Below are 11,474 nucleotides of genomic sequence, written 5' to 3' on the forward strand. Positions count from 1 at the left end.
ATCAAGAGTGTACTATCAACTCAATCAAGTTGACAACAAAGGTTATTTGAAATCATCATTTACACAGCAACTCATGGAAAAATAATTTGATCCATATTCCAGTCATGTAAAATAAGTATTTGCTTACAAATACTATTAAACTTCCACTAATTCAAACAGAACGTGCTCAGAGAACAAATTACCATTAGCATTTTCAAACTTACATCATTGAAAGTCAAAAGATTCTGTAACAAAAGTAGAGCTTCAGGTATTATTGTAGTTCTAGGAGGCAATGAGCAAATTAATCGCCATTCCAGTCATTTGTTTTAACGATATGCATACATAACTACAAATGTGGCAAACAAAAACTTTTGAAACTCTCATAGAATCAAATAATTGTAAAGAAAGTCCTTTCAGGCCATGTGTTATTTTTCATAAATGCTGTTCAGTTACAAGAATTGGAGCTTCAAATGACACAATCAACACTATTACATGCCTACTTACTTTTTCCATTGTATGATTCACACACTAGAATGATTCATTTGTATTAATGCTAGCTCTAGGTCATACTAAAAGCTGTTTCGTACACCACAACCTACCTTAAATATAGCATCATTAATATAACAAGGCATCCTAATGTATTTGACAGCTCCCTATCAAAGTTTGACACCAATGAAGAAATAAGGGCAGATGACCAAAAACTTAAGTGCATCCAGTTGGCTATAACGTGCAGCTTAACAGGAAAAAAAAGGTAGAAGGAATTCCTGACCTTAAGGCTTGAAGCCCCCAAGCAAGGCAGTGATGGATTTGAATGTAAAGGTGAGGATTTTTAAATTGTTGCTTACGTGGAAGCCAACAGTATCAATAAGCAAAAGGGTGAAGGGTGAATAGGAATTGGTTCCAACAGAGCTTCGGATGGTCTCAGGTTTATGGAGGGCAGAATGAAGAAAGCTAGTCAGAATAGTGAAGACAAGGTTACAAAAGGTGTGGTTGAGAGTTTCCAGCAACAGTCATACCAAGTCAAATACAGAGGCAGAGCAATGTCACTGTGAAGGAAACAGATGGCCTGACTGACGGCACAAATATATGATCAGGCATGACAGAGGTTGCAAAGAGTCTGGTTTAGCTTCAGGTAGATGCCACGGAAAATAATGAAATCGGAAGTTGAAGAATATCTTTAGTTCCTGCTTAAAACTCTAATGACCCAATTTCTGACTTTTGGTTGGAGGAAATTTCTGTTCATCCAGCTGGGACAAACAACTTAGAGACTACAGAGGAGTCAGCAGTGGCAGCAGTAGAGCACAGTGTTGTTACTGCAAGTGAGAACTGCTGCTGTGCTTTCAGACCAAATGATCCGGTTCAATTCCGTCCACTGTCTGTAAGGAGTTTGTACGTTCTCCCCGTGACTGCGTGGGTTTCCTCTGGGTGCTCCGGTTTTCTCCCACATTCCAAAGACATATGGGTTAGGAAGTTGTGGGCCTGCTATGTTGTTGCTAGAAACATGACAATAGACAATAGGAGCAGAAGTAGACCATTCAACCCTTCGAGTCTGCACCGCCATTTTGAGATCATGGCTGATCCTCAACAATCAATATCCTGTTCCTGCCTTGTCCCCATATCCCTTGATTCCCCTATCTATAAGAAACCTATCTAGCTCCTTCTTGAAAGTGCCCAGAGAATTGGCCTCCACTGCCCTCTGAGGCAGTGCATTCCACAAATTCACAACCCTCTGGAAGAAGAAGTTTTTCCTCACCTCTGTCCTAAATGGCCTAGACCTTATTCTTAAATCATGCCCCCGGTCCTGGACTTCCCCAACATCTGGAACATATTTCCTGTCTCTATCTTGTCCAATCCCTTAATAATCCTGTATGTTTCAATCAGATCCCCTCTCAATCTTCTCAATTCCAGCGTGTACAATCCCAGTCTCTCCAACCTCTCAGCATAAGACAGTCCCGACATCCCCGAAATTAACCTCGTAAACCTACACTGCACGCCCTCTATAGCCAGGGTATCCTTCCTTAACCCTGGAGACCAAAACTGTACACAATACTCCAGGAGTGGTCTCACCAGGGCCCTGTACAAATGCAAAAGAATCTCTTTGCTTTTGTACTCAATTCCCCTTGTAATACAGGCCAACATTCCATTAGCCTTCATCACTGTCTGCTGCACTTGCTCATTCACTTTCGGTGACTGATGAACAAGGACTCCTAGATCCCCTTGTATTTCCCCCTTACCTAACTCCACACCATTCAGATAATAATCCGCCTTCCTGTTCCTGCTCCCAAAGTGGATAACCTCACACTTATCCACATTAAACTTCATCTGCCAAGTATCTGCCCACTTACTCAACCTATCCAAATCACCTTGAATACTCCTAACTTCCTCTACACGTCGCACTGCCACCCAACTTTGTATCATCAGCAAACTTGCTAATGTTATTCACAATGCCTTCATCTAAGTCATCAACATAGATCGTTAACAGCTGCGGTCCCAGCACCGAGCCCTGTGGCACCCCACTAGTCACGGCCTGCCACTCTGAGAAACATCCATTCACCCCTACCCTTTGTTTCCTATCTGCCAACCAGTTTTCTATCCATGTCAATACCCGCCCCCCAATTCCATAAGCCCTAATTTTACCCACCAATCTCCTGTGCGGCACTTTATCAAATGCCTTCTGAAAGTCGAGGTATACAACATCCACTGAATCTCCCTTGTCTATTTTCCTGGTTACGTCCTCAAAAAACTCCAGTAGATTAGTCAAGCATGATTTGCCCTTGGTAAATCCATGTTGACTCGACCCAATCCTATCATTACTATCCAAATATGCCACTATTTCATCCTTAATAATGGACTCTAGCATCTTCCCCACCACAGATGTTAGGCTAACTGGACGATAATTCCCCGTTTTCTCCCTCCCTTTCTTTCTTAAAAAGTGGGATAACATTAGCCATTCTCCAATCCTCAGGAACTGTCCCCGAATCTAAGGAACATCAGAAAATGATCACCAATGCATCCACAATTTCTAGAGCCACCTCCTTTAGTACCCTGGGATGCAGACCATCTGGACCTGGGGATTTGTCAGTCTTCAGCCCCATTAGTCTACCCATTACCATTTCTTTCCTAATGTCAATCCACTTCAGTTCCTCTGTCACCCTCTGCCTTTTGTCCATCCTTACTTCTGGGAGATTTCTTACGTCTTCCCCGGTGAAGACAGATCCAAAGTACTTATTAAATTCGACTGCCATCTCCCTGTTTCCTGTAATAATTTCACCCGATTCATGGTGACACTTGCGGGCTGCCCCCAGAACACTCTACGCCAAAGATGCATTTCACTGTGTGTTCTGATGTATATGTGACTAATAAAGATACCTTAAACAGCACGCATCTGCAAAACAGAAGGTGACTAGGGACAGATGCTTTGTGCACGCCACAATTAACTGTGTGAGCATGGTAATGGAAGCCATTGAGGATACCTGCATGGCTGTGGGTGGAAGAAATGGAACAAGGTGAAGCATTGGAGGAAGATGTTTTGGTCAAATGTGTCAAAGGCAGTAGACAGGGTTAGGAAGACAAATGGAAGCAGATTTCCCTCATTGCCGATGACAAAGAACGTTACTCATGATTTTACTCAGAGCTGTTTAGTACCTCAGCAGTACAGAAACCAAGAATTCCTTGTCTGAATGATGAAATGAATTTGGGAGACTAAAACACATTCAAGGATGAGGGAGAAAAGGAGGTTGAAGATAGAGAGCAGGTATCCCACAGCAGACTTAAGAGCAAAAACCATGAACTAATTAGCCAAATCCAAAATCAGTTACTGGAAATCTGAAACAAAATAGAATGCTGTATATATTCAACTGGTCAGAGAACATCTGTGAAGAGAGACAACATTTCAAATTGATGAACTTTCATCAGAACTTGAAAAATGTTGAGATAATAAGTGTAAAATTCCAAAGGATGTGGCAGCAAGGGTGTGGTATTACTTAGCTTACAATGGTGGACAGTGCAAATATGATTGAGGGAACAGGGTGTGGGACTCGTGTACACAAGAACGTGAGAGACTGGAGAAAACAGAAAAGTGAGAGATCACGGTGAAGGAAGAGAAAGCGGCAGTGACCAGATGGTTTTAGCCTTGGTGAACAAGTTCCCAACACCCTATTGAGAGGTTTAAGACCTTTGCAGTGAAGAAACAGAAGTCTTCCTTGCATTGTAGGGCAATCCAGGTGTGTTGTGCAGATGAGAGCAGCACCTGATAGTGCTTTATAGGATCCAAAAGTGATAAATAGCTAAACAGGCTACCCACCATTTCTGGAATTGAGAGCGCAGAGATGAGAGCTGTACCAGGGAAGTAAAGTAGGTACAAAAAGTACTGGATTTTAACTGGGACATCAAGATTGGAGGCAAGATGCAGACCAATCATTGCATAGAATGTTGTGCCAAACACAGGGTCCGAGACCAGACAAATAATATTTTGAAAACACCAATGTAAACGAATTGGGAGAGAGCTTTCATAAGTGCAGACATAGAAGGAAACGGAGTCAAGGAGGTCAGGCTGAACAGCAGGACAAGAAAGTGATCCAAAATGACCTCGTTACACTCATCATAGAGCCACATTTTATGTTATTAATCCCATCTAATTATGTGATTAGATATTAAGATTAATGATTTGAAAGTCCATGCATTCATATGAATTTATTAAATTTAACTAAATCTGGAATAAAAAGATGGCATCAGTACTGAAGAACACAAAGCCCATGGATTGTTATAAAAACACCCTTGGTTCACAAATTCCTCTATAAATAGAAATCTGCTGTCCTTACCCAGTCTGACCAATACACAACTCCACACATAGCCAGATTTTCAGTAGAATGTTGCGGGTTCAATTTCCACTTTAAAAATTTAAGCTCAAAATACTAGGCTGACCCTCACTGCAGGTCTGAGGGAACATTGTACAGTTAGACATGCAGCTCATCTTTCTGATACAAGGTTAAACCAAAGCCCTGCCTGTTCTCTCAGGTAGACATAAAAGTAGTTCCCTGGCATCCTTCAAGTAAAGCAGGGCAGTTATCTCCAAATAGTTATCCCTCACTCATCATTACTGAAAGGATCTCAGTGCTCTGAGGCAGTCTGCAGTGTGCAAATCAGCTGCACCTGCTTCATTATAATAGTAACTCCTCTTCAAAAATATCTCAATGACTATTGCTGCAAGTCAATTTCTTTTAAAACCATCAGCAATGTGGTCGACTATTAAAAGGCTTTGCAACCCATTCAGTTATATTGAGCCCCCTATGTACTGTGGGAGTAATGAACCACAAATTCCAGTGGCTCAAGAATGCAACATAACACAAGTTCAATTTATGCACTTAATTGGCATAAAACCTGCCCCTGCCAACGACACCAAAGCACAGAGAAAGTATTTAAACAAACTGTCATGAACCAGCTATTTACTATAGCAGATAGTTTAACAATTAAAACTGTACCTCTCGTTGATAGGTAGATCAGTACCTATGCTCAAGAAAGGTAATATTCAAGCAAAAATATGTCTACCTTGATAGGCAATTCCCTCTATTTAGTAAAACACACCAGTCAGAGGAACAGTAATTAAGAGGCGCAAAATCTTCCGACGTCTGTTCAAGAGCTACAGCTTTGGATTCTGAAATAATTCCGATTAGAGAGCGTGGCTCAACTGAAAGGACACGGTCAATCTTGCTTCTGTTGCCATAACTTCACAACACACCTTAACACTCAAGGCAGAGTTTCTAGCCATATGACTGCCTCATTTTTCTGTTTCTCTTCCTCCTTCCATGTAGGAGCAAGTCTCAGCAGTTACGAAACTTGCCAAGACCAAGTAGATGGTGAGCTCACGCAGCATAGACTGACCCACCCTACTAAAAACAGCAAGCAATTATTAACTTAGCAAACAAACAAATGGATTTATATGGTATGCTTCTGAAATGTTTTGTTAAATTTTGGCCTTATTTAAACCAGGACATAAAGAATGGCCAAAAGCATCAGTAGATTTTATGGCATGTACAGCAGCCTTGACTGTGCTCAATCTAAACAAAGGTCATACAGGTCAGAAACAAGAGACAGCCCAATACGTTCATGCCTCTAACTATAACCTTCCTCCCTCATGCATCTTATCATCCCCAATACATTTATACCACTCACCCTTAAAGAACTAAACTCTAACAAAAAAATAGTTAGGAACAGGAGTACACCATTTGGTCCCTCAAATTGGATCCCCAGTTCGTTTAAAACATGGCTGATATTGGTGGCCTAACTCACTTCGCAACAAGAAATCTTCCACATAGAATCCCCAGCCACTGACCCATGCTGGAAATGTACATGTATAGAAATCAAAAGGCAACCACAACTAAATTGCAAACCTTTGCTCCAAAAAAAGCTACAACCCAAAACTTAAGTTTACCTGCTCTCTCCACAGATACTTAAACACCCTGTGATGTCTCCAGCACGTTTTGCTTCCAATTTCAATGAGAAACCTGCAACTATCAGCCAACTGTAAGTGCTTCCCCCACCCCCTTCAGTTTCATAACTTGCTAGCACTTGTCTAAATTTAATCTAACAGGCAACTTCAGATCCAGTGCTCATTGTGGATTCTTTCATGGCAACACTCAGAGGTAAATGGATGTTCCCTCTGTAATATGTTTCTGCACCCAACCACATTCTTACATACTGTACACCTTTTGCAAAACAAAAGAAGTCCTTTACTCTCCATTAATGACCATTTTCTGGTAAATAATGACAATCAGGTTGCAAGATAAGACTTTTAGCTTATTGTTATTTTGATGTCAATTGATACCATCAACTCTAGGTATGTTTTCCACATGACTTCAACACCTGTTGTGGCTCTTAAATATGTTTCATTACAACCCCACTCCTGTTCTGCACAAGCAACTCAGGTGTGCAGCTTTCTGGAATTACAGCAGCTCAAATGCATCATATTTTAGTTTTAAATACAAAAAAAAACAGCAAAAGTGTATCTGAAACAAGTAGGAAATCATCAGATACTATATACGAGTCCGAGCTTCGCATCATTGCGCCAGTATTATCACGGGATATACAGACCTTATGCCTAAAAAACAGACTCACACCATCCATTTTTGAATCGCAGTCACGTCTCCCGTGTGCATTACACCTGCTGCAACTGTCACTAATTTGTAACTCCATGTGCCAAGTTTAATTGGTGCGTTATTACCTGTAACACCCAAACTCTACTCAGCAAAGAATTAAAGCGGCATCGAAGAAAAATCGAAAACCTGTAAAAAGGTTAATTCGACAGGGCATGCACATGAACCAGCAAGAACGCTAACACAACCCAAAAACCCCTGACTTGCACACGCACCTCCACAAGTCTGGAGTCACAATTTATACTGTTATCAGATTTTAATTCGCATGCGTTATTTTCCACACAAGCATCTATTTCTCCTCCTCCCCCCCCCCCCCCCCAACGTGTTCTACGTCGCTGTTTGCCTACTTCAGGCTCCCCCCCCCCCCCCCGTGACTTGCAGTGCTGTCCCCACGTGCACTAGCACTGCAGCGGCAGGCGCCCTACAGGACGGTGTCGGTCCCGGATCCGGGTAACGTTCCATGTACAGCTGCACGCGGGGATTAGCGAAAGCGCCGTCTGAAACAGTCAGCAGCAAGAGACGACGCTGCATTTGAACGTCCTCTAACAACAAAACACCTTTCCATCTCAATCCCACCCCGCTCTTCCCCCTTCAGCACGGAGAATGCTAACCCAACAACCTGCGTTGCCCTTGCGAGTTCGGCGGTGAGGCAAACCCTGGCCTCGCTGCATCCACCAGAGTAGGGAAGGAGGTCCTTTAGGCCCCAGTTACTGAGATCATTGCATCCTTCTGCGCAGCACGGCAGGGGGAGGGCGGTAATCGAGCGTAAGAAGGGTGAGTGAACTGCACCGTAAACAGACGGACGATCCTCGATGTTTCCCCGCTGGACACCTGCTCTCTCACCCCCCCATCCCCTCTCCTCCATTTAAAGCCCTTCGCCTTCCTCACAGGTCGGGCCTCACTTAGCTTCTCGCCTTTTCCCTTATATTTTTTTTATGTGTATAACTAAACAAAACCTTCACCCCCCGCAACAAAGTTCCCTTTGCCCCGGGAGGGGGGGGGGGGCGGTGGTGGGGGAGCGGGGGGGGGGAGGAGGAGGAGGAGGAGGAGGAGGGGGGGGCTTTAAGCCGGGCTTCTCCGGCCGGTGTTATTGCCCCGCTGTGACTTTTACCCTCCACCCCACGTTTCCCGGCCTTGCGAGGGAAGGTCCATGTGCAGCCCGGTCCTCCCGTACCCCCACCCCTCGCCTCCCTCCAAACCCCAGCGCGCTGCGCTCCCCTCGCCTCACCTCTCCGTCCTTGGCTCTTAGATCCAGCCTGCCCGCCTCCTGTACGATCCGTGTCGCCATGATGTGACGGAAGTGAATTTTGGGCAGGGGAGGGAGGGAGCCGAGAACAGCCCGGAGGGAGGGGGCCCGTTGCCCGGAAGAGCGGCGTGCGGCCGCGCTGGGACCTCCGCGGGAGAGCGGCCCCGCCGCCCTGCGGGCCATCAGCAGCCTTGTGGTGTCTTTCCTGTTGAGCAAACGTTACAGAATCACAAAAAAGAACCGATTAAAAACCCCCAGCCCATGTTCCGCTCACTCGAATGATATTCGTTCCCTTTATGTTACCTTAGAGCATCAGGCACTGTGGTAGGTAAGGGACTTGTTGCTTTTGTGTAGCTGCTTGTTCAATAGTTGGGGAAATTTACACTGACTCTACGATAAATCACTGATTTGTGATTTATCATAGAGTCATGCAGCAGGGAAACAGGCCATTCGGCCCACCACGTTCCACCCCGACCGGTGGACACCCATCCGCATTTGTCCCATCTTCCAGCATTTGGTTCATTGCCTTCTATGCTTAGCCAATTCAAGTGCTCATCTAGACACTTCTTAGAAGTTGTCACTGACTCTGCAGTGTATTCCAGGTACTCGCCACCCTCGGGTAAAAAAGATACTCAAGTCCCCAAATTCATTCAGCCCCTTTTCCCAATACATGTTGGGACATGACTAATTTCCGCCTCAACATTTTAATGGCGTTATATCCCTTCATTATATCCCACCCCCTGTCATATCAACAAATGTGGTGTGTTTTAGTGGGGCAAGGAAGTTGAAATGAAGGAAGGGCGGTGGGGGGCAAAGATGTACCCCAAGCACATCACAGCACAAAATTTTCAGGAGGACAGAAAAATTACTTCTGGGACATCTCTCAGTGTCCTTAAAAATGAAAGTACTATCTTCACTGACAAATGGAAACCCCTGGTCCAAGGACGAGTATTCGGGAAGGCATCAAGCACCTCAAGTCTCTACGATGGGAACAAGTAAATAGCGGAAGGAGAACACAACATCCCAAACGTATCCATTAAGCAAAATCTGCCTCACCTGTGGCAGACTTTGTGCATCCTACTTAGGACTCTTAAGCCATCTCAGAACCCATAGAACTTGAGTTGAAGCAAGCCATCTTTGACTTCAAAGGACTGCCTAAGAAGAAGCAGCTTTATAGATGCTACAGAATGTTTGAGGAGGTGGAAGGTGAGCTAATACTTGCAGCCAGCCTCAGTCCTGCTGTGATGCTGATGTGGTTGGTTAGTGGTGACTTCTCCAACTTACACCCCCAACCAAACAAGATGTTGGTGATGGAGTATTTGGTGACGATCAAAATGGGTTACCTGGACTTTCTCAAAAGATTGTCATCACTATTCATTAGCCTGACACGAAGCTTATTTAGGCTGATAAATAATGGGTTATTCAGACATTTTTGGAGGCATTTTGAATATTGGTGAAAACTAGAATTTCAGTGAGCACAATCATATTTTTGTTCTAATCTTAGTTTAAAAGAAAATCATTTCGATAGATGAAAGTGTTAAATGTAAATCAGAATGCATCACTTTAACATTAGGATTGAAATATTTTTGGACATGCATAACCTCAGACCAATGGAAGTTTATGGTGGTTGGGGTTGGATTGCTACTTTCAAAGTATCTTCAGGTGACACCCACATTACAGGGGGTTGCCTTCCTAGAAAATGGTTCATATTGTGATTTTCTGTTATGTAAAATCATGTCATTGGTGCATACTTCAAGAAACATGAGTTGAAAAAAGTAAATTTTGTGTTTATTTGTTTACTTTTTCTTCACATAAATTTCATGAAAGTGACTATTATTCTGTATCTCAAATTTTTGGTTAGTGATTTGTGAATTCTGTAATGGCAAATTTACATAACTCAAACAGCTGTAACATGGGAGCTGCCTATATAAATTTAAAGTTTCCACCTATGTCCCCGATGTTATGTACCAGCAACAATAGAAACACACCGAGTCATGTACAAGTGTTAAAAACTATTTACTTATTACTACAAGTAGTTATTAATAAAAGTAAAAATGTTAGATATTAAACCTAATCCCCAAAACTAATACTCAAAGTGTGTGTGGCAAATTCCCAAACTCCAAGTCCAGGAATAGTTCTCAAAGTTCAGTTCAGCAAGTCATCAGGTGAAACGTGAGCAAAGGCTTTTGCAAAACCACCATTGACTGAAGACAAAATGTAGAGAGGAAATAGAGAGAAATTACAAAATCCACATGTTCCACAATGGAACCCATACGACACCTCAATCTCCAATGATCTCCATTGCTTTGTTCCAAAGTATCTGCCACCCCAAAGGCATTCGATACGTGGCCGCCCACAGAAACACCTGTTTCCCACTACAGGTTAATGACAAAGTGGACTCCACTTGTTTGCTCCAAAAATCCATACATGGATTGTATGTGACAGACACAGCTATTGTTCTTCATCCATTGTTACGGAGACCAGCAGTACGTGTCTCTCTCTCTCTCTCCCTCCTCGACTCACTTTGATACGCTAAGCAAAAACAGCCAGCATGTTGTCATCTTCCTGTCGTGATGACACCACACACACACACACTACTACTCTACTGTCCATGTCTTAAAGGGACATTCACCAAATATCAACCTGATCCGTTACACTGAGGCTAAAGATATTTATGAATCCCATGATTTCAGGAACTTGCAAGCCAAGTACAAAGCATCACAATTTTTATGCCACTGTATGCTTCACTTCAATGATAATGAATTGCACTGATAGGCTGCTCAAAGAAAACCATAGGATATACTTAAAAATGATTGTGTAATAATTGAAACACTAAGATAATGATGGGAAGACTTGTTGAAAGAGTTTTTCATTTGGTTCTGATACGTTGTCCTTCTGACAGTCTAGCAGTTTAGTTATTTTCAGTAACTGTCTTTTGCTCTGCCACTACCTCTTTAAAAAAAAACATGATTGATAGCATGCTTAATAACTACAGTAAGTGAGATACCCACATATTGCTTGAATATAATTGGGATCTCTTCCTTCATGTGATGCATTGTAGTGTGGGATAATAAGAAATAAATGCATTGAACGGTTGA

General features: G+C 43.0%; 1 protein-coding gene across 2 annotated transcripts in view; it reads right to left on the minus strand.

Annotated features, from left to right (window-relative positions):
- The window catches only part of LOC127570061 (gamma-taxilin-like), a 62,355-nt gene extending 51,471 nt beyond the window's left edge, over positions 1 to 10,884 (minus strand). For both annotated transcript variants that reach the window (XR_007956292.1, XM_052015300.1), the window contains exon 1: positions 8,359 to 10,884. Coding sequence is in view for 1 of the 2 variants with exons in the window: in XM_052015300.1 (XP_051871260.1) it covers positions 8,359 to 8,559 (201 nt within the window). In the remaining variant the exon portion in view is untranslated. The remainder of the gene's footprint in view (positions 1 to 8,358) is intronic.
- Between the last annotated feature and the right edge of the window lie 590 nt (positions 10,885 to 11,474).

This window comes from Pristis pectinata, chromosome 4 (assembly GCF_009764475.1).
Source record: "Pristis pectinata isolate sPriPec2 chromosome 4, sPriPec2.1.pri, whole genome shotgun sequence".
NCBI lineage: Eukaryota > Metazoa > Chordata > Chondrichthyes > Rhinopristiformes > Pristidae > Pristis > Pristis pectinata.